At 42.4% G+C, this 26,674-nt stretch overlaps 1 protein-coding gene across 1 annotated transcript in view; it reads left to right on the plus strand.

Annotated features, from left to right (window-relative positions):
- The first annotated feature begins 6,676 nt into the window (after window positions 1-6,676).
- The window catches only part of LOC115161150 (probable G-protein coupled receptor 156), a 31,657-nt gene continuing 11,659 nt past the window's right edge, over window positions 6,677-26,674 (plus strand). Inside the window, exons 1-2 of the mRNA XM_029711919.1 lie at window positions 6,677-7,053; window positions 21,081-21,235. Of these exons, the coding sequence (XP_029567779.1) occupies window positions 21,119-21,235 (117 nt within the window). The 5' untranslated portion in view covers window positions 6,677-7,053; window positions 21,081-21,118. The remainder of the gene's footprint in view (window positions 7,054-21,080; window positions 21,236-26,674) is intronic.

The raw sequence follows: 26,674 nt of genomic DNA on the forward strand, positions 1-26,674 counted from the left end.
ACACCCCTGAGGGGCCCCCGTGTTGAGGATCAATGTGGCGGATGTGTTGTTACCTACCCTTACCACGCCAGGGCGGCCCGTCAGGACGTCCAGGATCCAGTTGCAGAGGGATTTGTTTAGTCCCATGGTCCTTAGCTTAGTGATGAGCTATGAGGGCACTATGGTGTTGAACGCTGAGCTGTAGTCATTGAATAGCATTCTCACATAGGTGTTCCTTTTGTCCAGGTGTGAAAGGGCAGTGTGGAGTGCAATAGAGATTGCATCATCTGAGTATCTGTTGGTGCGGTATGCAAATTGGAATGGGTCTCGGGTTTCTGGGATAATGGTGTTGATGTGAGCCATGACCAGCCTTTCAAAGCATTTCATGGCTACAGACATGAGTGCTATGGGTCGATAGTCATTTAGGCAGGTTACCTTCGTGTTCTTGGGCACAGGGACTACGGTGGTCTGCTTGGCATTACAGACTCAGACAGGGAGAGGTTGAAAATGTCAGTGAAGACACTTGCCAGTTGGTCAGCGCATGCTCAGAGTACACGTCCTGGTAATCCATCTGGCCCTGCGGCCTTGTGAATGTTGACCTGTTTAAAGGTCTTACTCACATCGGCTGCGGAGAGCGTGATCACACAGTCGTCCGGAACAGCTGATGCTCTCATTCATGTTTCAATATTACTTGCCTCGAAGTGAGCATAGAAGTTATTATGCTCGTCTGGTAGGCTTGTGTCACTGGGCAGCTCTCATCTGTGCTTCCCTTTGTAGTCTGTAATAGTTTGCAAGCCCTGCCACATCCGACGAGCGTCGGAGCCGGTGTAGTACGATTCAATCTTAGTCATGTATTGACGTTTTGCCATGTATTGATGGTTTGTCGGAGGGCATAGCGGGATTTCTTGCTTCCGGGTTAGAGTCCCACTTCTTGAAAGCAGCAGCTCTACCCTTTAGCTCAGTGCGAATGTTGCCTGTAATCCATGGCTTCTGGTTGGGGTACGTATGTACGGTCACTGTGGGGACGATGTCCTCGATGCACTTATTGATAAAGCGAGTGACTGATGTGGTGTACTCCTCAATGTCATCGGAAGAATCCCGGAACATATTCCAGTCTGTGCTAGCAAAGCCCTGTAGTTTAACATCTGCTTCATCTGGACACTTTTTTATAGACCGAGTCACTGGTGCTTCCTGCTTTCATTTTTGCTTGTAAGCAGGAATCAGGAGGATATAATTATGGTCAGATTTGCCAAATGGAGGGCGAGGGAGAACTTTGTACGCGTCTCTGTGTGTGGAGTAAAGGTGGTCTAGATTTTTTTTTCCTCTGGTTGCACATTTAACATCAACAACATAGCTCAGGCAGTAGGAAGCTCTCACATCCATTTATATGCAGATGATACAGTCTTATAATCAGCTGGCCTCTCTCCGGATTTTGTGTTAAATGCTCTACAACAAAGCTTTCTTAGTGTCCAACATGCTTTCTCTACCCTTAAACTTGTTCTGATAACCTCCAAAACAAAGGTCATGTGGTTTGGTAAGAAGAATGCCCCTCTTCCCACAGGTGTTATTACTGCCTCTGAGTGTTTAGAGCTTGAGGTAGTCACCTCATACAAGTACTTGGGAGTATGGCTAGACAGTGCACTGTCCTTCTCTCAGTACATATCAAAGCTGAAGGCTAAAGTTAAATCTAGACTTGGTTTCCTCTATCGTTCCTCTTTCACCCCAGCTGCCAACTAACCCTGATTCAGGTGACCATCCTACCCATGCTATATCACGGAGACATAATTTATAGATGGGCAGGTAGGGGTGCTCTTGAGCGGCTAGATGTTCTTTACCATTCGGCCATCAGATTTGCCACCAATGCTCCTTATAGGACACATCCCTGCACTCTATACTCCTCTGTAAACTGGTCATCTCTGTATACCCGTCGCAAGACCCACTTTTTGATGCTTATTTATAAAACCCTCTTTGGCCTCACTCTCCACTATCTGAGATATCTACTGCAGCCCTTATCCTCCACATACAACACCCGTTCTGCCAGTCACATTTTGTTAAAGGTCTCCAAAGCACACACATCCCTGGGTCGCTCCTCTTTTCAGTTCGCTGCAGCTAGTGACTGGAACGAGCTGCAACAAACACTCAAACTGGACAGCTTTACCTCAATCTCTTCATTCAAAGACTCAATCATGGACACTCTTACTGACAGTTGTGGCTGCTTTGTGTGATGTATTGTTGTCTCTACCTTCTTGCCCTTTGTGCTGTTGTCTGTGCCCAATAATGTTTGTACCATGTTTTGTGCTGCTACCATATTGTGTTGCTCCCATGTTTTTGTTATGTTGTGTTGCTACAATGCTGTGTTGTCATGTGTTGCTGCCTTGCTATGTTGTTGTCTTAGGTCTCTCTTTATGTAGTGTTGTGTTGTCTCTCTTGTTGTGATGTGTATTTTGTCCAATATTTATATTGTATTTATTTATTTATTTTAATCCCAGGGCCCCATACCCGCAGGAGGCCTTTTGCCTTTTGGTAGGCCGTCATTGTAAATAAGAATTTGTTCTTAACTGACTTGCCTAGTTATATAAAAGTTAAATAAAAAAATAAAAACATGCTGATAGAAATTAGGTAAAACGGATTTAAGTTTCCCTGCATTAAAGTCCTCGGCCACTAGGAGCGCCGCCTCTGGATGAGCATTTTCCGGTTTGCTTATAGCGGTATACAGCTCATTGAGCGCAGTTTTAGTTCCAGCATCGGTCTGTGGTGGTATGTAGACAGCTACGAAAAATACAGATGAAAACTCTAGGTAGATAGTGTGGTCTACAGCTTATCATGAGATACTCTACCTCTGGCGAGCAAAACTTTGAAACTTCCTTAGATATCGTGCACCAGCTGTTGTTCACATATATGCATAGGCCCCCACCCCGTGTCTTACCAGAGGTTGCTGTTCTGTCCTGCCGATGGAGTGCATAACCCTCCAGCTGTATGTTCTTAATGTCGTCGTTCAGCCACGACTCGGTGAAACATAAGATATTAACGTTTTTAAGGTCCCGTTGGTAAGATATACGTGCTTTCAGCTCGTCCCATTTATTTTCCAGTGATTGAACATTAGCTAGCAGGACGGAAGGCAAGGGCAGATTAGCCACTCGTCGCCTGATCCTCACAAGGCACCCTGATATTTTTCCACGAAATCTCAGTTTCCTTCTCCAGCAAATCACAGAGATCTAGGCCTGGTCGGGTGTCTGTAGTTGTATATCCCTTCCGTCCGACTCATTGAAGAAGAACTCTTTGTCCAGTTTGAGGTGAGCAATCGCAGTTCTGATGTCCAGAAGCTCTTTTCGATCATAAGAGACAGTAGCAGAAACATTATGTACAAACCAAGTTATGAACAACGCGAACAAACAAACAAAATAGCATGGTTGGTTGAGAGCCGATAAGACAGCAGCCCTCCCCTCCGGCGCCATCGTATTGTGTCTATATACAGTGTTGTAAAGATATGCAAATAGTTAAAGTACAAAAGGGAAAATAAATAAACATAAATATGGGTTGTATTTACAATGGTGTTTGTTCTTCACTGGTTGCCCTTTTCTTGTGTCTCTCTCTTGCTGTGTGTTTCTCTCTCAACTCTCTCTCTCCCCCAAAACATAGCTGTCAGTAGTCTACAGGTGACACTCCCTTGTCAGGAATGACCCCGCGTGCAGGCTCACACCGTAAATCCCTGTGATGTTCTAATAACACCTTTATGCCTAGGTTGGCTGATGTAACAAGCGCTGAATTATTTTCATGGGGTTCGGCTGCAGAGCGAGCTGGAAGGAGATGTTTTGTTTTATGGAGCTGTGTTCTCTCTCTTTATATACACTGCTCAAAAAAATAAAGGGAACACTAAAATAACACATCCTAGATCTGAATGAATGAAATAATCTTATTAAATACTTTTTTCTTTACATAGTTGAACCCATGGAGGTCTGGATTTGGAGTCACACTCAAACTTAAAGTGGAAAACCACACTACAGGCTGATCCAACTTTGATGTAATGTCCTTAAAACAAGTGAAAATGAGTCTCAGTAGTGTGTGTGGCCTCCATGTGCCTGTATGACCTCCCTACAACGCCTGGGCATGCTCCTGATGAGGTGGCGGATGGTCTCCTGAGAGATCTCCTCCATGACCTGGACTAAAGCATCCGCCAACTCCTGGACAGTCTGTGGTGCAACGTGGCGTTGGTGGATGGAGCGAGACATGATGTCCCAGATGTGCTCAATTGGATTCAGGTCTGGGGAACGGGCGGGCCAGTCCATAGCATCAATGCCTTCCTCTTGCAGGAACTGCTGACACACTCCAGCCACATGAGGTCTAGCATTATCTTGCATTAGGAGGAACCCAGGGCCAACCGCACCAGCATATGGTCTCACAAGGGGTCTGAGGATCTCATCTCGGTACCTAATGGCAGTCAGGCTACCTCTGGCGAGCACATGGAGGGCTGTGCGGCCCCCCAAAGAAATGCCACCCCACACAATGACTGACCCACCGCCAAACCGGTCATGCTGGAGGATGTTGCAGGCAGCAGAACGTTCTCCATGGCGTCTCCAGACTCTGTCACGTCTGTCACATGTGCTCAGTGTGAACCTGCTTTCATCTGTGAAGAGCACAGGGCTCCAGTGGCGAATTTGCCAATCTTGGTGTTCTCTGGCAAATGCCAAACGTCCTGCACGGTGTTGGGCTGTAAGCACAACCCCCACCTGTGGACGTCGGGCCCTCATACCACCATCTTGGAATCTGTTTCTGACCGTTTGAGCAGACACATGCACATTTGTGGCCTGCCGGAGGTCATTTTGCAGGGCTCTGGCAGTGCGCCTCTTGCTCCTCCTTGCACAAAGGCGGAGGTAGCGGTCCTGCTGCTGGGTTGTTGCCCTCCTACGGCCTCCTCCACGTCTCCTGATGTACTGGCCTGTCTCCTGGTAGCGCCTCCATGCTCTGGACACTACGCTGACAGACACAGCAAACCTTCTTGCCACCTTCTTGCCACAGCTGCCATCCTGGATGAGCTGCACTACCTGAGCCACTTGTGTGGGTTGTAGACTCCGTCTCATGCTACCACTAGAGTGAAAGCACCGCCAGCATTCAAAAGTGACCAAAACATCAGCCAGGAAGCATAGGAACTGAGAAGTGGTCTGTGGTCCCCACCTGCAGAACCACTCCTTTATTGGGGGTGTCTTGCTAATTGCCTATAATTTCCACCTGTTGTCTATTCCATTTGCACAACAGCATGTGAAATTTATTGTCAATCAGTGTTGCTTCCAAAGTGGACAATTTGATTTCACAGAAGTGTGATTGACTTGGAGTTACATTGTGTTGTTTAAGTGTTCCCTTTATTTTTGTTGAGCAGTATATATATATATATATATCACTGTAATTTGTAAATTGTTCATCACTTTGCAGTAGGCCTACAAACCTAATCGTCATCTGCCCTCTCCATACGTAATGGAGTGATATTGTTTTAAATACATCTGTGTTTCTTTCCACTGTATTATGGGGTATTCCAATAATATGTATTCGTACAGTAAGGGGACGCCCGAGCCTGTCCCACGCGCCACCCAGTCCCATGTGACTGTTCAGTGTCACCTGCTGCCCATCAAAGCGCAACAATGGTGAACACGTATTATTTACCAGCCTGGTATCAACCATTTGGACATAGCGTGTACGTGGCGCGATTTTTAGCATGGAACTCCCATTCAGATGGTACAGAAATAATGTAATTTGACAAATGAAAGCAAACTGTAGCCTATAAGCAACACAGCCATGGGCCTAACCATTACATTACTTTACTGTTTTAACATAACCATTCATAACCACTCCCTTTGATCGTGTTAATTTGTTTTTCTTTTGGAAAATCTTTATTATTATACACATAAAAACGGCATACGAATATTACATTTAAATTTGTTAAAAAGTACATGTTGTTAAAACCAATAGAAACAACCGTGAATAAAAGTAATTTTCTTTGAAAAAACATCAAATCTGTAAAATCCATTTAAAATGTGTACAAATTATTTAACAAAAGTAAAACATTTTTAAGACATGAAAACATCTTTAAAAAAAAGCTGTCTTCGGTCCTTTGTACAGGAGCAAGGTGAGTCCTCATCTAACTCGCCTCCTCCTGCTCTTCCGAATCAATCACTGTCCCGTCCTTCGGGGCCCAGAGGATATCCCTCCCCTAGGCGCATCGCCCTAGGCGCCGCAGCGCTGTCAGGCCGTGTCCGCCGGGACCTTGGGTGTTGTGGGGGACTCTTCGCCTGGGGTTTGATCAGGTTAATAGGCCACTTCACTTCAACGGTTAGTTTTGAGTAACGTTTGGCTGAGATGTCAACTGACGTGAATTCAACGTGTCACCATGTCATTAGATGTACAGGAAGGTTTTAAGTTAGGTGAAAAAATACTAAATTAACAATTACGTTGATGACGTTTTGCAAATCCAATCAGTTTTCCACGTTGATTCAATGTCATCAGATATATATGTGTTGTTTAAATGACGCGGAAACAACGCTGATGTAACCAGTTGTTGCCCAGTGGGAGTCGACACAGGCAATTTCTATTTCCGTGAGTTGGTTTCTCGGCTGGGGAACTCTGTCAAAAAGAAACAAACGGTAGTGTGTTGGGTGAAACTGCATTGTCAAATGCTCCCATGTTCTCTATTTGCAAACAATATGCGCCCGCGAGTTGGCTACAGCTTCCGCGCTACCCCCTAATTACAGCGACACACACTCCCTCCCTCAATATCTCACTCCCCCTGCTCATGAAAACTTGTTGCAATTCTGAATGTACACTTTCTCACTGACACCAGGGCATATTTTGGGATAGGATTTAGGAGAGTTCTCATTTGTCATAAAGAGGATTATTAAAGAAGTCTTCGAGTTGGATTATTGGGAGTGTTTCACTATGGGTCGCAGTGGAGTTGGAGCTAAACTTCACGGGACAGTTTGTTTTACTTCGTGAGACGCCAGCGATGGAGCGAGGACAGCGGCGAGGCGCCGGGACATTCTACTCACCATACTGACATTATTACCGGGAAGTTAGCTACTCCGTCAGGTTCGTCTGCATACGTTATCTTTCTGTTTAGTCGCTTCTCTCTGATCCTTTATTATCGAGAGGATGAATCATAGACCATAACACCGAAATTAGTTGCTAATCTGTGTGATTGTGCTATTGCAAAAATACCCACCCGATGTATCTATTTTTTTTTATCAAATAACGTTTCATTAACGTCATAGCTTTTGAAATGGAATGTGATTTTAAATGAGATTTTCATGATAACCTATATGATAAACCAGTGCAGGAAAGTATGCCATTCATTGAGTTGGTGGTAGACTTTTGAAATTGAAAATTAGGACGTGAACCCTGCACGTTTTTTTTATTAAAGGCCCAGTGCAGTCAAAAACGTGATTTCCTGTGTTTTATATATATTTCCACTCTATTCGGTTGGAATAATACTGTGAAATTCCAGTAATGCCTGTCCTACTAGATTAATTAATTAATATTAATTAAATAAAAAAAATTATCAGCAAGTTAAAAGAGAACAAATATCCAGGGAATGATGGCATTATTAGTGAATTCTAGAAATATTTTCAGGAGGATATTGTTGAATTTATATTTAATGTTTTTAAGGAGGCAATTGATTTAGAGGTCCTGTCTGTTTTTATGACACAAGGCCTCATTTCTGTATTCCCCAAACCAAACAAAGATCCAATGATAGAACATTGGAGACCAATCACATTAATGAACAATGATGGAAAGCTACTTGCATCCATCTTTGCAGAAAGACTTAAAAAGGTATTGGCCAATTCATTGATGATACCCAGTCTGGTTTTATGAAGGGGAGACATATATGTAATAATATTCGACTAATATTGGACTTGATAGATTACAATGAGCACATTATGGAAGATAGCTTTATTTTATTTGTAGACTTTTACAAGGCTTTTGATACAGTTGAACATTATTTTCTTTTTGAGACTCTTCATTTTTTTTGGTTTTGGTCAATATTTTCAAAGTGTAATTAAGACATTTTACAATAATAGTAACAGTTCTGTTAAATTATCCCATGGAACTTCACATTAGACGCGGAATTAAAGAAGGATACCCAATTTCTCCTTTCTTATTTTTATTGGTTACACAAGTTATGGCTCTTCATATAAATAAGGATAGTTTTAGGGGTAATCAGATACAAGATAAAGAGATAAAATGTTCACAATTTTTTTTGAAAGATCATAATGAAGTCAGGAAAGCTATTGAGTGTATTAATGCCTTTTCACATGTGTCTGGTTTACCTCTGTATATTAGGAAATGGGACTTAAACTCAGTATGTAATATCCCTGTAAAAGATGTGATCACATATCTTGGTATTAATGTACGCAAAGATCAGAAAGAAAGGGCCAATTTAAATTGCTCTCCTATTGTAGAGAAAATTGGAAATAGATTTAACTCCTGGTTATTAAGAGATCTTTCTTTATCTGGACATGTACTTTTGTCAAAATCTGAAGGTCTGTCCAGATTAGTTTATACCTCCCTTGCCTTGGATGTTCCTCTGTCAATAACTAAAATGGTTGATACGAAACCTCATTATTTAATAAAAGCGATAATATGTAGCACCCAAAGTGAGGGAGGGTTGAATGCTCTGGATTTTAAAACCTCTAATATAATCTTTAAAATCAAATGGATAAAATACTATTTAAGAAATAAGGATTGCATTTGTTTTGGGGTCTAGAATTCTTGCTTAAATGCAGCTTTGATGTGGGTAAAATCCCTATTAAGCTTGCTAACTTTCATAAACAATTACTTCTAACTTAGAACCTCATGTACAAACATAATTTTTCTCCACATAGATATACAATTTGGAATAATAAAGACAAACTACAAAAACAATTATTTTTTTCACAGAACTGGTTTGACAACAGCATTATCTCGGTTAAACAATTATTGAATAATAATGGACAACTATATGATTATCCAGAATTCAGGAGAACACACAATGTTACATTCACTCCTGAGGAGTATCACATTGTTGTTAGAGCTGTCCCTAAAGGTGCTATTCTTCTTTTAGGAGAATATAACAATACTCCAAGTGCAACTGTTGGGATTTTGTAGCCTCAATACAGCTAGAAGGAATTTACATTTTAAACTATAAATGTAATAACATGTATATAAGAAAACTATGTCAAGATGTTACTATTTCCTCTGCTAAAATGTACTGCAATGCAGCCCTAGGACAAGTGAACTGGAACAAAGTCTCGTTGTTGTCTAGCAAATATTGTATATCTAATAAGGTGAAAGAAGTATCATACAAACTCATTCATAGAATCTACCCTGGGAAGACCTTTACTATAAACACATTCAAAATAGCTATTGATAATAAATGTGTATTTTGTGGTTGTGACCCAGAAACTCGTGACCATTTATTCTGGGATTGTTATGTCAGAAGATTTTGGAGTGAGTTAAAATATTTTATTTAAAAAGAAACAACTATTAATGTTAATCTGAGAAACTCTGATATTCTGTTTTATTTTGATCCAAATGATATGGACTCTGGTTTAGCTTTCATTGTTAATTTGTTTATTTTTCATGGCAGATTCTTTATCCATAGAATGAAGTGGGCGGAGAACAAACCCCTCTTCACATTGGTTAAGATAGAATGTTTATATTAGTTTGAAATCATCAGTAAGGGTAAAAACAAAAAAGCAATACGCACCATAAAACTTTTTGACAAATTGAAAATGTATCTCGATATGTAATACCCCTGTCTGTTAGATTTATGTACTCTTGTTTGTATATTTCTGTTTTTGTATTTGTTGTGTTCATAATAAGAAATACAAAAATGATAACAATTATACAATTATCTGCTGCAGAGGATACGTTAATTAGAGTTACCAGCCTCAGAAATTGCAACCCAAATAAATTCTTCACAGAGTTCAAGTAACAGACACATCTCAACATCAACTGTTCAGAGGAGACCTTCATGGTTGAATTGCTGCAAAGAAACCACTACTAAAGGACACCAATAATAAGAAGAGACTTGCTTTGGCCAAGAAACATGAGCAATGGACATTAGACTGGTGGAAATCTGTCCTTTGGTCTGATGAGTCCAAATTTGAGATTTTTGGTTCACAACCCCGTGTCTTTGTGAGACGCAAAGTAGGTGAACAGATGATTTCCGAATGTGTGGTTCCCACCGTGAAGCATGGAGGAGGTGGTGTGATGGTGTGGGGGTGCTTTGCTGGTGACACTGTCAGTGATTTATTTATTCAAGGCACACTCAACCAGCATGGCTACCACAGCACTCTGCAGCGATATGCCATCCCATCTGGTTTGCGCAACGTGGGACTATCTTTTGTTTTTCAACAGGACAATGACCCAAAACACACCTCCAGACTGTGTAAGGGCTTTTTGACCAAGGAGAGTGATGGAGTGCTGCATCAGATGACCTGGCTTCCACAATCACCCGACCTCAACCCAATTGAGATGGTTTGGGATGAGTTGGACCGCAGAGTAAAGGAAAAGCAGCCAACAAGTGCGCAGCATATGTGGGAACTTCTTCAAGACTGTTTGAAAACCATTCCTCATGAAGCTGATTGAGAGATTGCATGACTGTGCAAAGCTGTCATCAAGGCAAAGGGTGGCTACTTTGAAGAATCTCAAATATAATTGTTACATTTTTGGTTTACTACATGATTCCGTATGTGTTATTTCATAGTTTTAAAGTCTTCACTATTATTTTACAATGTAGAAAATAGTAAAAATAAAGAAAAACCCTTGAATGAGCAGGTGTGTCCTAACTTTTGACTGATACTGTACATGTTATTCAATATTTTCATCCAAACTGCTCGCAGGGTCTGCATAGCTGTCACGCTTGCTCCCACTCTCCCTCTCAGGTGCTTGAGGGCGCCAGGCTGCGTTTCATTACGCACACCTGTCACCATCATTACGCACTTCAGCGCTCATTGGACTCACCTGGACTCCTTCACGTTTTGATTGCCTTCCATATATCTGTCTGTTTCCTCTGTTTCATCCCCGTGTCAGCATTATTGTCATTTCCGTTTCCCCTGTCCAGACGCTGTCTATATTCTGTTCCTGTCCATGGTGATTAACCTCTCTTGGGTATGTGGGACGAAATCGTCCCACCTACTCAACAGCCAGTGGAATCCCGTGGCGTGATATTCAAATACCTAAGAAATGCTATTACTTCAATTTCTCAAACATATGACTATTTTACACCATTTTAAAGACAAGACTCTCCTTTATCTAACCACACTGTCCGATTTCAAAAAGGCTTTACAACGAAAGCAAAACATTAGATTATGTCAGCAGAGTACCCAGCCAGAAATAATCAGACACCCATTTTTCAAGCTAGCATATAATGTCACATAAACCCAAACCACAGCTAAATGCAGCACTAACCTTTGATGATCTTCATCAGATGACACTCCTAGGACATTATGTTATACAATACATGCATGTTTTGTTCAATCAAGTTCATATTTATATCAAAAACCAGCTTTTTACATTAGCATGTGACGTTCAGAACTAGCATACCCACCGCAAACTTCTGGTGAATTTACTAAATTACTCACGATAAACGTTCACAAAAAACATAACAATTATTTTAAGAATTATAGAAACAGACCTCCTTTATGCAATCGCTATGTCCGATTTTAAAATAGCTTTTCGGCAAAAGCACATTTTGCAATATTCTGAGTAGATAGCTCGCCATCACGGGCTAGCTATTTTGACACCCACCAAGTTTGGCCCTCACCAAACTCAGATTTACTACAAGAAAAATTGGATTACCTTTGCTGTTCTTCGTCAGAATGCACTCCCAGGACTTCTACTTCAATAACAAATGTTGGTTTGGTTCAAAATAATCCATAGTTATGTTCAAATATCCTCTGTTTTGTTCGTGCGTTCAAGACACTATCCGAAGGGTAACGAAGGGTGACGCGCCCGGCGCGTATCGTGACAAAAAAAATCTAAATATTCCCATACCGTACTTCGAAGCATGTCAACCTCTGTTTAAAATCAATTTTTATGCGATTTTTCTCATAAAAAAGCAATAATATTCCGACCGGGAAAGCCTGTTTTCGTTCAAAGACTTTTCACGTGCATGCGCGCCCCCGTCTCATTGTTTTCAGATCGACCACTTACCAAATGCGCTACTGTTTTTCAGCCATGGCCTGCAAAGTCATCATTCAACCGTTCTGCCGCCTTCTGAGAGCCTATGGGAGCCGTAGGAAGTGTCACGTTACAGCAGAAATCCTCAGTTTTCAATAAAGAGAGTGTAGAAGGCCAAGAAATGGTCAGAGAGGGCGCTTCCTGTTTGGAATCTTCTCAGGTTTTTGCCTGCCATATGAGTTCTGTTATACTCACAGACACCATTCAAACAGTTTTAGAAACGTTAGGGTGTTTTCTATCCAAATCAAACAATTATATGCATATTCTAGTTTCTGGGCAGTAGTAATAACCAGATTAAATCGGGTACGTTTTTTATCCGGCCGTGCAAATACTGCCCCCTACCCTAGAGAGGTTAAATGTTCTCTCCCTGTACCTGCTCCTCGTCTCCAGCGTTGATCCTTACAGAATGCTGACACCACTGTACGAAGCATCAGAGAGGTTTTTGTTTTTTGTTTTGTTGGTGACATTGTGTCCGGGTGCTGTCGCCAATGGAACCGGGGGTGTCTCAGCTGGCTCGTCGGGCTTCCATGCTTTAGCTGGCTCGAGAGGTTTCCTTGTCCCGGTTGGGTCGGCAGGCTCCCATCCCACATCATGCCTCAGCCGGCTCGTCGGGCTCCTACGCCTCAGCCGGCTCATCGGGCTCCCAGGCCTCAGCAGGATTGTCAGGCTTTCACGCCTCAGCCGGATCGTCAGGCTCCCATGCCTCAGCCAGCTCGCCAGGCTCCCTTGCCTCGGCCGGCCCGTCAGGCTCGCCCAGGGGGGATGCCGGGAGGCGCCCCTAGAGGGGGGGCGTACTGTCACACCTGCTCTCGCTCTCCCTTTCAGGCTACCTTTCATTACACACACCTGTTACCATCATTATGCGCATCAGCGCACATTGGACTCACCTGGACTCCTTCACGTTTTGATTACCTTCTCTATATCTGTCTGTTTCCTCTCCGTGTCAGCATTATTGTTGTTTCCGTTTCCCCTGTCCAGACGCTATCTGTATTCTGTTCCTGTCCGTGGTTATTAAATGTTCACTCCCTGTACCTGCTTCTCATCTCCAGCGTCGATCCTTACTACAGCCAGGCGCTAAAATAGAACTTGGTTCTTGAACTTGGTTCTATTTTAGATGCTTGACTTGCTGAAAGTCCCATCCTCCCTTCTACTCATTGATTTTTACAAGCATATACCCACGTGGGTGATTAAAAGATGTGAAAGCTGAGCGAGGTCCACGCTCCAGTCCAGTCAGTGGCGGTAATGCCAACCACCATAATGGTTGGTTGCCAACCACCATAATAAATCCACAGAAGAGAAGAAGAAGAAAGATAGATGAATGAGGAGAGAGTTTTCTTTGATGAATAACTAAAAACTAACTGGCTTCCCCCTTTTTATCTGTGGATTAATTGTCGGAGTAGAGAACATGATTTTCTAATGAGTCAAAATTCTACAAAGATCCAGCAAAAAAAATGGACCATATGCATTTCAGGTAAAATAACAACCCAATGTTTATCTCACAGGACAAATTAGCTAGCAACAGCAAGCTAGCTAAATGTCCAAGAATGTTTCATGTGTGTTTCGACCTGTCCCCAAATGAATATAGTTGGTTTTGGTATTTTAACCTGTGTGTCATGAACGCGTCTGGTGGGGATAAACAAAATCAACATGCGCACAATGGCAGACGCATGTGCGGAGATGGTTCGATCAGCATGTAAGAGCTGTTTGAAAAGATTGCCTGTAATTTCAGCCTGTTTTGGGGACATCACCAGGCGACAAATTAGTTAATAGACCAATAAGAGAGTTCCAAGCCTCTCTGCCAATAACAGCTATTTTCCATTTTTCCCCTCCCAACTCAGACCACTCCCAGAGAGTTCTGCCAACATTTCTGCTTGCGAAATTGCTCTTTATTAAGAAGCTATTTTTGTTTATTTTTTTTACCATTTTAATTTAAAACAATCACAGTAAGGTACTTAATTGTTACCCAGAAATGATTTTATATTGAGATAAAAATGGCTGCATTGAACCTTTAATTGTTTTTAGTTGAGATTTTAATATTTTTCTATTATTTTTCTATTATTTTTTATACAAAGCAGTCTGTTTGAAAACTTGCTTATTTTCAAGCTGTTTAAAGTAAAACACATTCTGGAATTTATTTAATGTTCATGGGTATGGGAGACCAGGGATGAATGTAACACTTTCAATATCTCCAAGCAGAGACAAGCTAGACTAACTCTGCAACAGCTATGATCTAAGCCCACATCATGTAGAGAAGGTGCTAATCCAAAGTAGGATGATTTTATTAGCAAAAATGTGTTTTCGAAGAGGGAAAGCAAAAAACCTAAACATAAATCGAATCTATACATTTTCTCCCCATTGGCTTTAAGCAAGGGCAAGCAATGCCAATAACTGCATTCTTACACTTGATCATCTTTATAATAAATTGCTCAATGGATTACAGCGTGAGGTGGAATGTTTCAATGTTGCCCCTGCAGAACACTGGCTGCGCTTTGTATTATGATAGCACATCATCTATCAGGTGAACATAATGGATGTAGCCGAGTAAGGTGACTAGTGAACATTGTCACGAGGCTAACTATAAGCTCTTACAGTAAAGTTGTCTTCTCCGCCCGAGGCCAGGACAAATGTAGACAGAGACACACCTTATAACCATTATGCAGTGTACTGTCAAAACATGTCCGTCACCTTGCAGCCGGGGCTGGAATCGGGTTTCATGTGCATTGCTCATGCTGAACTCCGTGTTAGGTGTTAACTGACCTTTGTTGATCTCGTCAAGGTGGCACACTTTTCAACGTGGTTGAAACTGATGGAGAGGATTTTGAAAAACCGGTGGAAAGCCTCTTTGGCCTGGTTGTGTCTGCAGGAAAGCCTAAAGCTGTGATCTAAACTGGGAAAATTATGAAAGGATACGAGGAAGGAAACTACAGGCATTTCCCAGACCCCCAGAAAAGAAACGGAAGAAGTCATTGTTCATTGGACAAGACAACTACAATTCATGTCATCTTAATCGGCCTAATTACGACTTATACCATATGCTGTCTGATGTAAGGCATGGTTGTTTGTATGCTTACAGGCTTTGGTGGCATTATAGTAACTTGTGTCTTTTTAACTGGTAGTTGTTGAGGGTTGTTGGCCAGAGAGGAAGCATGTACATTCTGATGATCCTTGTTTTAGTCGATAACTTATTTACCCACTGAAATTGAAAAACAATCCTAGCACTAGACCTCTGATTAAAGATCCAATGCAGACACTTTTTAAAAATCTCAATATCAAATCATTTCTGAGTAACAATTAAGTACCTTATTGTCATTGTTTAGAATTAAAATGGTCAAAAATAAACAAAAATAGCTTCTTAGCAAAGAGCAATTTCTCAATCAAGAATTTTGCTAGTACTGTCTGGGAGTGGTCTGAGTGGGGGGAACTGAAAACTAGCTGTTATTGGCAGAGAGGTTTGGAACTCTCTTTCGTATTGGTCTAGTAACCCCTATACTCGTGGGAATTGGCCTATATGGATAGGGATAAATTGAAATGTTTCTTACAGAAGAAATATGGAAAACATACAGTATACATAACCATGGAAGCAATTAAAGGTAACAGTTTGGAGATTATGGGATTTTTTAAACTAAAGGTGAGAACACAACAGTTCACCTGACACACGACTGAATCCAAATGTTACACTGTTGATTTTATGTGCGTTTTACATTTACTGTACTTTTTGCCATGTTTGTTGATAACGCAATCTGAAAATACTCTGGATACATTCAGTAACATGATAAGAATATTCCTGGAGAATGTGGGGTAGGTGCAACATAAGACAAAAAAATAACAAGGGTTTGAGTAAGAGGCCTAGTTTCCTGCTTTTAATGTCACATGCACAAGTACAGTGAAATGCCTTTCTTGCAAACTCAAAACCCAACAATGTAGTAATCAATAACAATGTAATACTAAAAATAACAAGGTAGAACAAAAACATGAGAAATAAAAATACGAAGAATATGAGAAAGTAAGTAAGCATACTATATACAGGGTCAGTCTGTTTCAGTACCATATTTACAATGGTCAGGGATACTGGAGTGATAGAGGTAGATATGTATAGGGGAAAGGTGACTAGGCATCAGGATATATAATAAACATAGTAGCAGCACCGGTACCGCCTTCCATGCGGAAGGAGAGAGAACAGTCTATGCCTTGGGTGGCTGGAGTCTTTAATGATTTTTCCGGGCCTTCCTTTCACACCGCCTGATATAATTGGCTGTTCGCACCACCCTCTGTGGCACCATGCGATAGAGGGTGGTGCTATTGCCATACCAAGCAGTGATGCAGCCAGTCAAGATGCTCTCATTGGTACAGCTGTAGAACTTTTTGAGGATTTCAGGGCCCATGTCAAATCTTCTCAACCTCCTGAGGGGGAAGAGGCGCTGTTGCACCTTCTTCATGACTGTTGATGTGTGTGGACCATTTTAAGTCCTTTGTGATTTGGACACCGAGGAACTTGAATCTCTCGACCCGCTCTACTGCAACACCGTTGATGTGGATGGGGGCCGTGCTTGCCCCCCCCCCCATTTCCTGTAGTCCACGAACAGCTCCTTGGTCTTACTGACATTGAGGGAGAGGTTGTTGTTCCGGCATCACACTGCCAGGCCACTGACCTCCTCCCTGTAGGCTGTCTCATAGTCGCTGGTGTTCAGGCCTACCACCGTCGTGTTGTCAGAGAACTTGATGATGGTGTTGGAGTCGTGCGTGGCCATGCAGTCGTAGGTGAACAGGGAGTACAGGAGGGGACTAAGCACACCAGTCCAATGGGTTAGTGGCGGCCCTCACACCTAGCACGATGTTGTTATTGTCGAAGCCTGCATAGAATGCATTGAGTTTTATCTGGTAGAGAGGCGTTGTTGGGCAGATCATGTCTGGGTTTTCCTTTGTAATCCGTATTGGACTGTAGCCCCTGCCACATGCGGCGGGGCGTATGATATGGAAATCTGAAGTGCACATTTGGACTCACAGGTGTTTGGCTTGCTTGTATGAGATCAAATCAGTATTTGTTATAATCCTCAATGTCTTGTCTTTCAAAATACATAGAGTGCTCGTAATTTACAGCATTTCCCTCACTCAGACAACAAACATTTAGTAAAAGTTGCCCAATTAGCAGGAGTGATGGGGACAACTTCTTGTCACGCGCAATGCTCAAGTTCAGAACGGCTGTCAGTCAAAACCCATGTGAAGAGCAAACTCCATCCCACCTAGACAGGCAGAAATTCCATGCGTCTTTTCAAACAGCTTTAAACTTAAAGGACATTATCATAATTTTCACAATTTCACAGTATTATTCCAACCTCATAATGTGGAAATATACACTCAGTAGCCAGTTTATTAGTTACACCATCCCGTTCACGAAAATGGTTCGCTCCTACAGACAGGGAGTCACGTGGCCGTGACGTGCTGTCACGCCTGCTTCCGCTCCCCCTCTCTGGTGCTTAAGGGCGCCAGACCGCCCTTCATTACGTACACCTGTCACCATCATTACGCGCAGCTGCGCAATATTGGACTCGCCTGGACTCCATTACTTCGTTGATTGCCCTTCTATATCTGTTTGTTCCTCAGTTGGTTCCTCCATGTCAGCATTATTGACGTATTGTCGTGATGTTCCCCCTGTCCAGACGCTGTTCTTGTTTTGGTTTGATGTCTGTTTTCCCAGTAAATGTTCTCTCCCTGTACTTGCTTCTCGTCTCCAGTGTCGATCCTTACAGAATGCTGACACCACTAAAGGAAGCATCAGGGAGTTTTTGGTTTTGGTTGGTGACGTCAGGTCCGGGTGCCGTTGCCGATGGAACCGGGGGTGCCTCAGCTAGCTCGGCGGGCTTCCCACCTTAGCTGACTCGAGAGGTTCTCTTGCCTCGGTTGGATCGGCAGACGCCCACCCCACGTCATGCCTCAGCCGGCCCATCAGGCTGAAACGCCTCAGCCGGTTCGTCAGGCTCCCACGCCTTAGCGGGATCGTCAGGCTTTCATGCCTCAGCCGGATCGTCAGGCTCCCATGCCTCAGCTGGTTAGCCAGGCTCCCACGTCTCTGCTGGTTCGTCGGGCTTCTACGCTTCAGCCAGTTTGTCTAACGCTTAAGGGCGCCAGACCGCCCTTCATTACGTACACCTGTCACCATCATTACGCGCAGCTGCGCAATATTGGACTCACCGGGACTCCATTACTTTGTTGATTGCCCTTCTATATCTGTCTGTTCCTCAGTTGGTTCCCCCGTGTCAGCATTATTGTCGTATTGTCGTTATATTCCCCCTGTCCAGATGCTGTTCTTGTTTTGGTTTGATGTCCATTTTCCCAGTAAATGTTCACTCCCTGTACTTGCTTCTCGTCTGCAGCGTCGATCCTTACAGCTTGCTGTATAAAGCAGCAGACAGGTGTTGAGGCATTATTACTCTTCGATTGAACATTAGAATAGGCAAAACGAGTGACCTACGCAGCTTTGCGCTTGGTATGATCGTCGGTGCCAGGTGCGCCGGTTCCATTATCTCAGAAACGGCCAGCCTCCTGGGCTTTTCACGCACAACAGTCTCTAGGATTTACCAAAATTGGTGCCACAAACAAAAAACATCCAGTCAGCGGCAGTCCTGTGGGTGAAAACAAATCGTTGATGAGAGAGGTCGAAGGAGAATGGCAAGAATCGTGCAAGCTAACAGGCGGCCACAAACAGGCATATAACGGCGCAGTACAACAGTGGTGTGCAGAAAGGCATCTCAGAAAGCACAATTCGTCAGTCCTTGTCACAAATGGGCTACTGCAGCAGACGACCACACCAGGTTCCACTCCTATCAGCTAAAAACAAGAAGAAGCGGCTCCAGTGGGTACGCCATCACCAATACTGGACAATTGTGGAGTGGAAAAACATTGCCTGGTCCGACAAATCACTTTTCCTGTTGCGTCATGCTGATAGCAGTCAGAATTTGGCATAAGCAGCATGAGTCAATGGTCCCATCCTGCCTGGTTTCAACGGTACAGGCTGGTGGCAGTGGTGTAATGGTGTGGGAAATGTTTTCCTTTCACAAGTTAGGTCCCTTGATACCAATAGCAATTTAGCAACATTTGAACGCCACATCATCTCTAAACATTGTTGCTGACCAGGTGCATCCCTTCAAGTCTACAAGGGGATCTGACCCGGTACTAAATGCGTATATAAAACACAGGAAAATCTCATTTTTTGACTGCACTAGACTTGTGAGTAAAACAATGTATGTCACACAGTATAGTGAGAGTAGCCTACCCTGTCATCAGCCTGCGACTATCGATACTGAGAGACAGTCACAGCCCTGGGGATGTCTTAGTCAGCACACAGACAGTGACACATAAAGGACACACACACACAGTTGCCAATTAGGACACACATAAACACATTAATCTAGACCCAGGTACAGACAGATACACACACACACACTCACGCATATATGCACATACACACAATTATAAACTATAAACATACCGATAGATGTACACAAACGACATGTGGCCCATGAGTCAGTGTAGAAGACAGATCGAAACATTGTATGATGTCATGTTCCATTGTACATAATTATATCAGCAACATGTCAGTGTAACCCAGGTGAAACCTCATAAAATGCCTAAAATAATCCTATGGTTCTTCTAGCTGCTGCATGTTCTGGTTTATGGATGTATTTGTTGTTTATTTGTCAAGGACCAGACCACTCACTTATATGCAGGACCACTGTCTTGCATTGTAAGTTACCTGTCAAGCTCAATAACATCTGTGGTGTCCGGGTAAGTCATGTACAACATTTTGATATTACAGTGAAACTAGTGCACAATAAATACACTCTCACATACATCTAAATGCTTCTCTCTGAAGTGTGGTCATATATTATGTCGTTCAGCTCTGTGTTGTTTTGTGGAGACTGAGGACAAGCAGAAGCATGCAATCTTCCTCTCCAATTGGCCACATCCTGTGCTCTTTGTCGGGTTTGGTCAGACCTCGCTGAGGCCTTCTAAGCAATGCCTTTCCCAGTAGCTTTCCTGAAGTTTCTGTGGTAATTGTCTGTGTCCAGTCTACCCTTATTCACAAAGCTGTGTCATTTTTACTGTCACATTAATTTAACATTTACATTTTAGTAATTTAGCAGACGCTCTTATCCAGAGCGACTTACAGGAGCAATTAGGGTTAAGTGCCTTGCTCAAGGGGAGAGGCAGATTTTTCATCTAGTCGGCTCAGGGATTCAACCAGCGACCTTTCAGTTACTGGCCCAATACCCTTAACCGCTAGGCTACCTTCCGCACACTCCATTCTGCCTACCTACCGCACACTCCTATATGAATCTAGTGTTTCAAAGTTCACTGTCAGTGTTTCACCTTAGACTACACTACACTTCCCATGAGCAGTGTGACTGGCCACTGCTAAAACCATTCCTGTCCTGTTAGATGGGATGGGGACCTTTGTAATGGCTCCACCCTGTGGTGAGCATTGAGCAGTGTGAATTTGTTAATGTATTTATTTGACTAGGGAAGTCAGTTAAGACAAATTCTTATTTACTATGGCGGCCTACAAAAAGGCAAAAGGCCTCCTGCAGGGATGGGGGCTAGGATTAAAAATCTAAATAAACAAAATAAAATACATCTAAATAAAAATAAATAGTAGTAGGAGACTTGGTATAGTTTTTTTATCTAGCATTACTTCTGCACTCCTGTGTATTGTGAAACTCAATATTTCTACCCTGGTGGGAGACTGGGAAGAGAGAATAGGAGTTTGTGTGTTATTAAACATATTTAAGAACGGTATTAAATATATGTTTGTATCTCTCCTCTCAGTTTATATGTAAGTGTATGTATGTAGTATTGTAGTGTGTTGAAACAGTTAATGACAGCTATGTGTTGTTCAGGATGTGTGTGTGTGAGGGCTGACAGACTGGGTCCAGCCATGGAATCAGAGCAGAACTGCAGCTCTTACTGTGACTCAAGACTCTGCCTCATCCACCCTGGAGTCAATACACAGAAGGGCCTGGAGATACTGCAGAGACTATGCACCCTCAACACGGTAAACACACGCACACGCATATGCACGCACACGTGTACACACATAAACACTTGCTTTTGTATTGACCTCTGTGCCATTGCCCAAAGTGTCAGCCCACTGGGCACACAGTGGTTGAATCAACGTTGTTTCCACATTGTTTCAATAAAATGACATTGTTTCAATAAAATGACGTTGTGGCAACGTGGAATAGACGTTAAATTGACATCCGTGCCCAGTGGGAGGATCAGGTGTAAGGTTGGTGTTACACCCTTCTAAATGATCTCTTTTCAATTTAATGAGCTAAACTAATAACATATCATGTGAACGTTGTGATATTTTTATGGTATAATTGTATTACAACAGTGAAAAAGTTCACCCATATAAAAAGTTATCTGCTCTTTTAAGAGATGGAAAAGGAATCTCAATGTATGTCAATGTGGTGTCAGGAGGAGCCTGGTGCTGAAATAAAGCTAAACATCAGAGGTGAATGTTGAGGACCCAAACACACTTTCTCCTTATACATTTCTTTGAGCACTTGCACTAAGTCTCCTGCACTTGGAGTCCTCAGGATTCAAGAGAAAAAAAAGATCAGTCAACAACACCCATCGTCTCAGGTAAGAACCAACTGGGCACTGACTTCAATTAAACGTCTCTTCCACGTTGGTTCAACCTAACCAGTGTGTGCCCAGTGGGAAGAGAGAGAACAAATCTTCTCATTTTCTTATGTATCATAGCTTCTCTTGTTTGCTCTGTGTTTCAAATTCCTGCTTTATTGTTTATTTAATAAATAAAATAAGTGAGAAGAAAATACATACAGTAAGTGTACTTATTTTGTAAATGCCAAAATAACACAGATTGCTGACTCATTCAGGATAGTTGATTTCACTTTATGTTTGTTCGCAGGCATGGCATCATTTAGCACTGTACTGTCTGAAGATCAGTTCCATTGCTATGTCTGTCTGGATGTTTTCAAGATCCCAGTCACAACCCCATGCGATCACAACTTCTGCATGGCTTGTATCAACGAATACTGGAGAACCAATGTCATGTGCCAGTGTCCACTGTGTAAGCACACATTCCCCAAAAGACCTGAGCTAAAGGTCAATACTTTAATTTCTGAACTGGTTGATCGCTTCTGGGCACCAGCTCAAGGGAATGACACCAACCACTTGGAGCAAGTGGCAGCCAAACCTGGTGCTGGAGAAGTGAACTGCTACTTCTGCATTGGAGGGAAGGTCAAGGCCATGATGTCTTGTCTAAATTATCAGGCTTCATACTGTGAGACTCACCTGGAGACTCATAAGAATGTCCCAGCTTGAAGAAAAAAACAAGCTGATCAACCCTGTGGGGAATCTTGAAGAACGATTGTGTAAGAGGCATGATAGACCTCTGGAGCAGTTTTGTAAGACTGACCAGACATATGTGTGTCAATTCTGACCACAATGCCCACAACATCGTCTCTTTAGTGGACGAAAGCAGGGACATGAAAGCTCAGCTGGAAAAGATGGACGTTGATGTAAAGCAAATAATTCAGGGTCGACTGCAGAAAGTTAAGGAGATTAAAGGAACAGCACAGTCCAACAAAATAAATGCAGAGAAAGAGATAAAGGAAAGCTTGCAGGTCTTTCCAGAATTAATGCGCTCTATTGAGAGTAGCCAGGCTGAGCTTATTGAGGTGATTGAGGAGAAGCAGAAAGCAGTGGAGAGACAGGCTGAAGGGCTTATTAAAGAGCTGGAGACGGAAATCACTGAGCTAAAGCAGTGACGCTCTAAGCTGGAGCATCTCTCACACACCAGGGACTACTTTCACCTCCTCCAGAGCTTCCCATCCCTGAGCAACACTAACCACCAAGGACTGGTCGGAGATCAGGATTCAGAGTGTTGAGTATATCGGGACGGTGAGGAACGCTGCGAGGTGAGCTGGCTCTCAGTTTGAAGAGACCCTGAACAAGGAAGTGAAGAGGTTATGTGATGCTGAGCTGAAGATGATATAGCAGTGGTCAGTAGATGTAACTCTGGACCTTGATGCTGCCCACCCAAATCTTCTCCTCTCTGAAGATGCAAAACAAGCAAGATATGCTGGTAGAAGACAAAACCTCCCTGGCAACCCAGAAATGTTTTTCTCCATTTCCAACGTCCTGGAAAAGGAGGGCTTCTCCTCAGGGAGATTCTACTACGAGGTGAAGGGAAATGCTCTCTGGAGTGAAGGAGTGGCCAGTGGGCATCAACAGAAAGGTTATTGCAGCAAAGCCTGAGAATGGACTCTGGACTGTCCAGCTGGGAAAAGGGAATGTTTACCAGGCCTGCACCACAGACCCTACCCCCCCCCCTCTCCCTGAGTAAGAAGCCCCAGACGATAGGGGTTTATGTGGACTATGAAGAGGGTGAGGTCTCCTTGTACGATGCTCATACCTGGTCTCGTATCTACTTGTTTACTGGTTGTACCTTCACTGACAAACTTTACCCATACTTCAACCTTGGGTTTTGTGGCATTGATAAAATGTCAGCACCATTGATCATCTCTCCTGTGAGACAATCTGATTGAGATTTCACTCATGTGTCGTTGACATCCTAAAGAACAGGACTTTCCATACATTGAATATAAATCAATCACTAGAGAGGTATATATTTTGTTGTTGTTGAGGGGTTGCAGGTATAATATTTAAATTCAAATCAATTCATATTCTCAATTCATTATTTCACACCCCCAACCTCTCATCTCATCCCATTTCCCCAACCTCACCCAGCCAACATGTATCCATCCAACCCCGGTTGTACGTACTGCCAAATCCTCTAAAACAACGTTGGAGGGGGCTTAGGATAGAGAAATGAACATTCAATTCTCTGGCAACAGCTCTATTGGACATTCTGCAGTCAACATGCCAATTGCATGCTCCCTCAATACATGAGACATCTGTGGCATTGTGTTGTGTGACAAAACTGCACATTTTAGAGTGGCCTTTTATTGTCCCCAGCAAAAGGTGCATCTGTGTAATGATCATACTGTTTAATGAACTTCTTAATATGCCACACCTGTCAGGTGGATGGATCATCTTGGCAAAGTAGAAATGCTAACTAACAGGGATGTAAAATTTAGTGCACAAAATTTGAGAGAAATAAGCATTTTATGCGTATGGAACATTTCTGGGATCTTTTCTTTCAGCCCATGAAATATGGGACCAACAATTCACATGTTGCGTTAATATGTTTGTTCAGTGTAGATATATAGATTGTATCTTGCTCAGAAATCTGGAATCATATTTGCTGGAGTCTATTGTGATGTCTTTTACGATTGTATGATGACAAACGGAACATGTAGCTCCTTACAAATCCTGGCCCAATATATGCATCTGTATCTGAAAAATAGTGTGTGAAAATATTACATTTAATCATCTTTGCATGAATAAAATTATCTGAAATGGTCACACTGCTTCTCGATATCTTTGTTATTTGGTCAAATCCTCAGTAAATCTTCTGTGGCTACAACAAAAACAGCGTTATGAACTCCTACATAATATGAACAGAAAGTGTGAAGGTATTGGATAAATGGCAACCATAAAGATACATGGTTCAGCTGACAGTTAATTCATACATGTACTTTACCTTTGAGAGAAGCTGCAGTACAGCTCAGCAGTAAGAGACAGGGACAAGCCATGGTAAATGGCACTCTAAAGTGAGACTGGAGAACTTTATGCTTAGGCATAGCAAAATTCCCTCACAGATCGCTCTACAAGAGTGAGTACAAAATATACTGACTTTGACACGGCTGCACCTTCTGAATACACGCACAGAGGTGAGTGGAAGATTGTAAAAACAGCTAGCTGGAGCTTGTCTGAGCAGTCAGCTGTGAATGCCCTCACCCGCTAGTAATTATTGCTGTTTGTTAACCTGTTAGTGATCCCTTCGCGCACCAATCCCTTTAGTGGGATCAATTTGACAACATCCAGTGAAATTGCAGAGCGCCAAATTCAAACTACAGAAATATCAGTATTCAAGATAACCGAAAATATAAGTGTAATACATCAAAATAAACCTTAACTTCTTGTTAATCCAGCCGCAGCTCAGATTTCAAAAAGGCTTTACAGCGAAAGCAGACCATGCGATTATCTGAGGACAGCGCCCCGCATACAAACACATGAAAATCATTTTCAACCAGGCAGGTGGCGACACAAAAGTCAGAAATAACGATATAATAAATGCCTTACCTTTGAGGATCTTCTTCTGTTGGCACTCCAAAATGTCCCAGAAACATCACAAATGGTCCTTTTGTTCGATAATGTCCTTCTTTATATCCCCAAAATGTCCATTTATTTGGCGCGTTTGATTAGAGCATGGTGTTTGCAAAGCCAGCATGGTGTGTGCAACGCCAGGGTTGTGGGTTCGATTCACACGGGGGGCCAGTATAAAAAGAAATGCATGAAATGAAATGAAATTTATGCATTCACTACTGTAAGTCGCTCTGGATAAGAGCGTCTGCTAAATGACTAAAATGTAAATGTAATTCAGAAATACACCGGTTCCAACTCGCCCAACATGACTACAAAGTATCTAATAAATTACCTGTAAACTTGGTCCAAACATTTCAAACAGCGTTCCTAATCCAACCTAAGGTATCCTAAAACGTAAATAATCGATAAAATTTAAGACGGGATAAACTGTTTCCAATACCGGATAAAAACAACGTGAAGCGAGTTCCAGTTCACGTGCACCAAACAGTAGAATCCATCTGGAGTGACACTTATAAAGAACAGCTGTACTTCTTCATTTCTCAAAAGAAAAACATCAACCAATTTCTAAAGACTGTTGACATCTAGTAGAAGCCATAGGAACTGCAAACAGGGCTTTCAATAGAAAACTAATGGGAAATACTATAACCTCAATTTTGTTTTCCCCTGGATGGTTTGTCCTCAGGGTTTCGCCCGCCAAATCAGTTCTGTTATACTCACAGACATTATTTTAACAGTTTTAGAAACGTTAGAGTGTTTTCTATCCAAATATACCAATATATATATATATATATATATATATATATATATATCAATTTATAACATTTTTGACATGCGTTTTTCTGGATATTTTTGTTGTTATTCTGTCTCTCACTGTTGAAATAAACCTACCAATAAAATTATAGACTGATCCTTTCTTTGTCAGTGGGCAAACGTACAAAATCAGCAGGGGATCAAATACTTTTTTCCCCCACTGTAACTCAGTACTTCTGAGAAAAGAAGAGCCCTACTAACTTCTAATAAACCCTCCCCCATCCCCCATATCCCTTCCACCCCCCAACCTCAATGACCCTACACTTCAATCTTTCCATCTCTTTAACATACTTACAACAATATAACAGCACATGCTCCATCGTTTCATCGACAATACAGTCCAGACACAAACCATTCACATGCTTACCAACCAGATGTAATAACGAGTTCAATGTACAATGTCCTAAGTGGGGCCTCCCGA

The sequence above is a fragment of the Salmo trutta genome, chromosome 24, assembly GCF_901001165.1.
Source record: "Salmo trutta chromosome 24, fSalTru1.1, whole genome shotgun sequence".
Taxonomy (NCBI): Eukaryota; Metazoa; Chordata; class Actinopteri; order Salmoniformes; family Salmonidae; genus Salmo; species Salmo trutta.